We start from the raw sequence: 8,060 nt of genomic DNA on the forward strand, positions 1-8,060 counted from the left end.
TGCATTCGGGATACCGAAAATGAACCAACGCCAAACCTCACAATCACAGCAAGCCACTCACAGTTGATTCATCCAGTTTTTTTTCATTCTGTTTTTCGTTCTGTTCTGCGTTCACGGAATGTGAGCAAAACAAAATATCCCTAGTTTTGTCATTCATTGACATTAACATACCAGTTCATTCACTATCAGCATCGTTCTCGGACACTGACGAAACGGAGAAATTCGTTGAGGAAGATAAGAAAGTACAGAATGCTCATAATAGTGACAATAAATTAAATTGTTCAAGCATGCAAGGTTTCCGTCTCAGTTAAATTGCTTTCATTTTACATAGTGAATATGCAGCTCCAAATCCACTTGTCAGAAATGCTTCAAAAGAAGAATTCCGATGTAAAAAATACCGTCTTGACTCAAATTTCAAACATTTAATTCTTTTTAAATTCTGAACACACGAACATAAAACGGTGGTGTCCAAGACACGACCGCAATGGGAATATTTCGAGCTTCCTTTTGCAAACGGATCAAACTATGCTATAGGATTAGCGGATGAAATTGCCAACATCCAGCTTTGGCTGACACAGTTTGCATTCGCTGCTTGGATCGATTCTGCAGAATGCCCCCTCGCCGTCCAAGCCTAAGCAATCCTTAGCTGTGAGTGTGCATGCAGATCTTGCTCTTTTGTTGGCATTTCCGCTTGCGCCACCGATTTGCGTTGCCCTTTCGGAGTAACTTCAAAAACAACTGAATAAGCAAGGCACTGACTCAATGAGAAAATCACACACATATCGGGATACTGAAAATGAACAGTCACAACATTCCTGACAATTCAATGGCAATGAATAAATGTGAATGAATTCTCATGACTCGAGCTTTGAGGAAAGCTCAGAGAGCACAGAATGAATATGAATGAACACAGTTGTAAATTTGTTTGCCGTCGAATGAATGACAGTAGCATCGACAAGCAAAATAAACGCGTTACACTGATAAAAATATATTTTCAATGTTGCTTAACAAGCTCAATATTTCCAAGCTCTGGCCACTGGTGCCACTAGCCGGCTAGTGACCACCACGCTAGCTATGGGGTACATACTAGGGAGGCGTTGCTGATTAATGGTCGGTTGCATCCCAATAGGAAGTATTCCGTATCGGCCACGCGTACAGAGCATTGGAGACTGCAACATCCCAATTATGAGAACACTTTGTAATACTAACCTCGAGCCAACCGCGAATAATCGGTTACATATTACTAACATAGTTTTTAAGGCAATGTCGAAATATTGAACTCCCGGCCCCGTTAGGCTAACGCCATATGAGCCTTGATATATATATATATATATATATATATATATATATATATATTTATTTTGGAACTTCAGAGCCTGGATTGATACCGAATAAGATGATGCTCTATGCATGGTGGAACTGTTAGGAAGCCATCTATCGCCGTTAAACCACAAAGTTCTACACGAATGGATTTATGAAATTTCCCGAAAAATGGCGAAAGATTATAGATGAATGCTTAAAAAATACTTGATTAAAACAAATTTTAAATCAGTCTAGCTTTTCTGAAGTGTCAAAATAGAGAATTATGTTTTCCAAAACGCCAAATGGATAGTCCTGTACGAAATTTTCAAACAAGTTATACAAGGTACTTTTCGGAACGAGTGAATGGTTATGCGTTTTTAAGTCTATACTTATATTGGTATAGTTTTATTATAAATTCAACAAATACAGCTATTCACACTGTTCGGTGTATATCTGTCATTTAAAATGAATTGGCTTTATGTTTTGGGACAAACTTGAATCCCTCTGGAACCGGGCCCAATAGCATTTCACTAAAATCCAAAAAAAAGTTATGCATACGCAATATAAATACAAAGTTTGAGTATATATTCATACCTCAACTTAACCCAATCAGCGCAGTTGGGAGACGCCATCAGAGTTTCCAAATCGTCTCGTCCACGAAAAGCTTCTGGCCTTTGATTGATTTTCTGCGGTGGTCTTTCTAATAGACCATAAGGTACATAACGGTAGAGGAACGATTGCCACTCGAGAAGAAATCTGAATTCACACAAAAATGCACAATTATACAAAGCTAATCTACCTTCAACTCAATCATACCTCCTAGTGCTCTCTACACCTTTGGTGTCGCTACCCCAATGCTCGAGTCCATAATTGACATAACGTTTCAACATTTCCATTCGTTCGGAACTGGAAGGGTCGAGTGTCTTCTGTTCCTTAATTTCTTGGAACAGCCACGGTTTGAACAGAGCACCTCTACCTATCATAACGCCCGATACATTTGGTGCTGAATTTCGTGCATCGCAATAGTCTTGGTAGCTCAAGATATCTCCATTGCCAAACACTGGCATTATGTTTGCCTGTAGAGCACAGTTTTGAATGTAATTCCAGTCGGCTAGCTTCGTATACCGTTGTTCTTTGGTTCTTCCGTGGACAGTGACTAGACTAGCACCCCAATCTTCAAATTTCGGGATAAGATTGTGAGCGACATTTTTGTTGTTGTGGATACCCACTCTTGTTTTGACGGTAAATTCTTTACCGAAATCCGCCAGAATTCGGGTACAACTTTGGATCATAACTTCTAGCACGTTATGGCGTCGAAGCAATGCACTTCCACCGCCCTGATTAAAAATTAAATCTATGGGACAACCAAGATTTATGTCAACGAAATCAATATCCGCACGTTCTGCGATGATTTGGCAGGCATATGTCACTAATTTAGTGTTGTGGCCACATATTTGAACTCCAAACAAATCCTCAGACGAATGGCGCTTTGTCAAAGCCCATTCTTGCATCATACCAGTGATAATTGGTACCGAGCATGCCATTTCACCACAAGTTATATCAACGCCATACTCCTTACATATTCTTCTGAACGGTAGATTTCCAACAGTCGTTAATGGACTTAGATAAAGTTTATCTTTAAAATTGATTTTCTTTCGTTCGGCACTACGTAATTTGATAATGTCTTCGTCAGAACAGGCCCCAACCGGTTTCGATTCACTTGCATCTTCAGTTTTTGTTCCAGTTTCTCTGCACATTTTCTCGAATTTCGAGACAATTGAATTAGATTTGGAGAAATCATAACTTTTCTTCTTCAGTGCATTTTGAACATCAAAACTCAAACATAAGCTAACGACGTTCGTATTATCTCGTTGAACTCCTTCATCAATCTTGTTTCCCGAATTCTCATCCAAATGAGCACCTCCAAATCTACATGTCACTCCGAAGTTACAGTAACCTTTGGTTGAGTAAATGTAACACGTTTCCCCGATGTCCTTCGGTTTCACTTGAAGGAATTTCTCCAGATCATGAGAAAAGCGGCATCTTGGGTTGGAACATTTCCCTTCGTTGACTTTGCCATCCAGTAGTGTTTTGCAAAGTCGCAGACAGTCTGCCTCTTTGAATGGTAGCTGTCGGCTCTTATTCTGGCCCCTATTTTTTACTTTTTTACCATTCTCAAAACGACCTTTCTTGGCGGCCGGTTCTTCTTCGTCCTGTTCCGGTAAACGTTTGCCATCATCGGGTGACGTTGAAATCTGGTCAGTTGATTTCTCTTCACTGGTTGACACAGGCAGACGCGGGATCAGATATCTTAAAACGAAAAGTATAGTCAATAATCATGAAATGTGATTGTTAACATTTAGCATCCTAAATCTCTGTAATAATCCAAATTAAGTTACCACATGATCTAAACATCAAGCAGCTAGAGCTGTTACAGATGAAATTATAAATAGATTTGGCTTGAAACGTAATACTTACTCCGGCTTTATGTGACATACAGTATCATCCATTTTATACTGTAATATATTTTGTGGAATAAAAATGAGCACAGAAACTGTACGTTAACCGAAGATGTTGTTATCAATGAAAATAAACAATCTGAAACCGAACACACGTGTGTTTGACATTTCAATAATGTTCTTTTTCTTTTTTTTTAGTGTAGCAAAACGACCGAGCTGCCAGCATAGAGTATTCAATCTATTAATTGACATGCATAATTCTCATTTTCATTTTTCTTGCATTTGCATAGACATTTTGCAATGAAAATTTGCACTTTTATTAATTACGCATGTGTTAGCAATCGATCGTGGGTTCACTCTCGGAATCCTCTATTGAAAATGTTCTGTATGTCTGAAATCTATAATAGTAACAAAAAAGTCATAGGAGGGTTCTGTCCGAGACACGACCGCATAGTTTACATAGGATTCCGTTGGGCTATCTGTTGATTTTGGATATGTTTGAAGAATTACATCGATAACTCTTTGATAATGATTTTTTTTAATGTCTTTGTTGGGGAACACATTTCGGTAGGAACAAAAGTTCCCCCTACCTTTATGTACTTGCAAAGCTAATTTCCCCCAGGCAGCTTGATTTTATTGTCTCTGTTAGGGAAAACATTTCGGTGGGAAAAAAGACGGGTGGGTAATGTCGGGGACATAACCGGAGTGACGTAGGACTATACAAAGGGGACAGCTTTTGTTAAATATATATTTTAAATATATTGTTTTATTTTCTTCTCCTACGTGAATACCTACCTATCAACCTGAAAAATGGATTAGTTTACTGTTTACTCTTTATGAATATGTTGATGGTTCTGAAAAGAACCTTTGGTGTTGTGATTTTGTTATCACTCGATACTCCCATCTTGTTCGGTTAAACCTTCCTGTTTAGCTATTACGTTTGCCACTCGCCACAGCTTTCACAGTTGGAAAATTTCTTCCCATCCAGCTTGTAACATGTTGTTCAGTAAATTACAATTTAATGCGACGTGCCGGAGAAACACTTTGCCACTCACTGAAACTAATTGTTGCCTTGATGAGCGCCGAACCGAAGCTGCTCTGTTCTTGATGCGGGTTTTCTGATTGTCGTGAGCAGCTTTGCAAGCCAACTCGAGCACTCCGACGGCCGAAACTCTATAACCGCTATTAGGTATACTGGTGCTCCGGCACCAATCCGTTCGGCCTAGTTACCCTTACGGAGCAATCAGTGAATGCGACCAACAGGAAACTGGAGACCTACACGGTTCGAGTGAGACTTTGCCTTTCCCTTAACTTATCCTCCTTTGTTACGTCCACGATGCCGATGCCGTACAACCACACGGGTTTACGGTTTGAAAGAAAATAAGATATTTTTTTGGGGTCCGCGTGTTTTATACTCTAGCGGTACACACTCACAGGATAGAGACAAATCGGCAGACTCAGCCAGAGGGGCGAGTCCAACGAGAGGAACGAATGAGCGTTAAAAGGGAGCGATGGCAAAAAAATACATTCATTACGATTTGTTCGCTCGTTGGATTCACATGCAGGCTAAAAAGGGTCCTTTTCAGGATCACAAAATTATCTTCAATCTAAAGAGTTTATTGTTTTGTTATCACTCGATATCCCCATCTTGTTCGGCTAAACCTTTCTGTTTAGCGATTGCAGTTGCCACAGCTTTCACAGTTGGAAAAATTCTTCCCATCCAGCTTGTGACATATTTTACAATAAATTACATTCAATGCGACGTGCCGAAGCGCAACTCAGTGTCGCATTGGAGGCGATTTTAACCTGTAATTGAACATTTGCGATGACAGTGGTACAGTGTCGACTTTCAATGTCGGGTCATAATTTGGATCTCTACGTTTACAAAAATGTCCAACTAAATAAGTCGCATTACATGTCCGTCCAATTAGCTAAATGTCGAACTAATTGTAAATTACTGTACTTTCAATCTGGAAACAATTTAAGAATTGGTGAAAATTGAATAATCAGGAAAGTCCCCAATTCTCAATAAGCCTAGAACAACTGCCAAATTCACATACTCATCAGATCCTAGCAAACAAATTATGAAAAAATCAATTTGTGTTTTATTATTATTTTGGATAATGTTTTAGAAAGCATTGAACTGTATTTCCTAAACTCTTTTTTGGAAGGTTTAAGGGCCCTGAAAAGCGCCTTGTTTTATGGAATGGTTCCAATTTAGAAAACTTAGTACTCGTGGTTCAATGCTTTCTAAAATAATATCCAAAATAATAATAAAACACAAATTGATTTTTTCATAATTTGTTTGCCAGGATATGATGAGTATGTGAATTTGGCAGTTGTTCTGAGCTTATTGATTAACTTTTTTTTTTTGACGTGGGACTACGTCTAACCGGAATATATGGAGGGTAAAATGAAAACCTAAACACAGAACATGCAGGAAAAAATGAAAGATTTCGAATGCTTATAGCTCGAACATTTCGTACTGGATAGGAGAGATGTTTGCATCACTTGATAGGGAATATTTCTACGCATCTATCGCAACTAACAAAATGTTGTTTTTCATTAGATAAACAATTGAATAACTGTAAAATATTAGGCGTTATCTAAACGCCCTAACTGCATCGTTTTGATTGGCCCGATTTACGGTTTCCCTAACACAGCCATCAAAACCAAGCAGCCTTGGGGAAATCGGCATTGCAAATACATGAAAGTAGGGGGACTTTTGTTCTCATCGAAAAATGATCCCTAACACAGGCTTTAAAACCAAGCAGCGAAATCGGCATTGCAAGCACACGAAAGAGCCTAGAGGCGAGTGAACTGAAAAGTTTAAACCCTCTTAAAGCCAAAAAGAAGAAAAAGAACACACGAAAGTAGGGGGAGCTTTTGTTCCCACCGAAATGTGTTCCCTAATAGAGATTTCTAAACCAAGGTGCCTGGAGAAATCGGTATTTCAAATTCATGCAAGTCGGGGGTATTTTTGTTCCGACTGGAATGTGTTTCCCTAACACAGACTTCAAATCCATGAAGCGTGGGGAAATCGGCATTGTGAATTCATACAAATCGGGGGTATTTTTGTTCCGATTGAAATGTGTTTCCCTAACACAGACTTCAAAACCGTGGTTTCTGGGGAAATCGGCTCTGCAAATAAATGCAAACTGCAAGTACTTTTGTCCTCGCTTGCCTTTGTGCAGAGTGGAATATGTCTGTCCTAACATGATCTTCTAAACTTAGGAACCTGGGAAAATCGTGCAGCCACTAGAAGCGAATGAACTTCCCAGTTTCAAGCAAATTCGAGATTCGAGAAGTATGTACACTTTTGGGATGTAAACTTCAGAGGGAAATGTAAAATAAAATAATCGTTTGATAATTTTTTTTTTGTCTTTATTGGAAAGATTTTCAGCCTTAGGCTGGTTCATCAAACGTTTGATAATTCTTCCGTACATATATTTTGTTCTAGTCATCATACCAAACGTAAAAGGTCCGTCATTAAATTTACTTGTAACGAAGAACAATCAATCACAATAAATGAATTGACTTTACACGGCATTTGTTCATTTTTTTCACTCACAGAGCAAATATATTGAACTCAATTGAATTTGGAAACTGTTTCATTCAATCAAGAATTTAATCAATACAAACGAATGATTGCTCAGCTAAGGTAGTTCCACGTGAACCTTGCGGTTATATCATAGATATAACTCACTAATTTTTTTATTAAATTCATCACCAATTCTTAAATTGCTTTGAAAAAAAACCATTTCGAACGCCCTCGATGCCGCCTTGTTCTGGATTTGCCACCAAAGCAGTTTGTATAAAAAACAAACTTTTTTCTTCTGCTACCTGATGCCGTTTTGCGATTGCGTTTGCCACTCGCCACTCGCTGCAACTGCCTGTTGTCTTGATGTCCACCGAACCGAATGTGTTCTGTTCCGAATGCGGGTTTTCTTATCGTCGCGAGCAGCTTTGCCAGCTAACTCGATCATTTCGGCGGCCGAAACTATATAACGCCGGCTAGGTGGACTGGTACACTGGTACTAACGCGCTCGGCCTAGCTACCCTTGCGGGGAACTCCAGATCAACACGGTTCGAGCGGGATTTTGCCTTTCCCTTCACTTTTACTCCTTTACCATGTCCAGACATGGCTGCTTGGGTTGGTTTGTTGATGTGTTGTGATGCGAACCGTTGTGGTGTACGGTTTGAATGAGAATGATCGTTACGGCAGCGAAGCGGGGATTTTTAAGCTCACTGGCTGGCTCGAGAATTACGCATGTGTGAGACTGCGACCAATGTTTCGTT

General features: G+C 39.4%; 1 protein-coding gene across 1 annotated transcript; it reads right to left on the reverse strand.

The window, feature by feature from the left end:
- Positions 1-1,676: 1,676 nt before the first annotated feature.
- LOC129776880 (tRNA-dihydrouridine(47) synthase [NAD(P)(+)]-like) lies at positions 1,677-3,921 on the reverse strand. Its single transcript, XM_055782788.1, has 4 exons — positions 3,781-3,921; positions 2,119-3,612; positions 1,897-2,058; positions 1,677-1,832 (listed from the first exon to the last, which is right to left on the reverse strand). The coding sequence occupies exons 1-4, from the start codon at positions 3,810-3,812 to the stop codon at positions 1,763-1,765; spliced, it is 1,758 nt and encodes a 585-aa protein (XP_055638763.1). The 5' UTR covers positions 3,813-3,921; the 3' UTR covers positions 1,677-1,762.
- Positions 3,922-8,060: the final 4,139 nt, after the last annotated feature.

This window comes from Toxorhynchites rutilus, chromosome 3 (genome assembly GCF_029784135.1).
Source record: "Toxorhynchites rutilus septentrionalis strain SRP chromosome 3, ASM2978413v1, whole genome shotgun sequence".
Taxonomy (NCBI): Eukaryota; Metazoa; Arthropoda; class Insecta; order Diptera; family Culicidae; genus Toxorhynchites; species Toxorhynchites rutilus.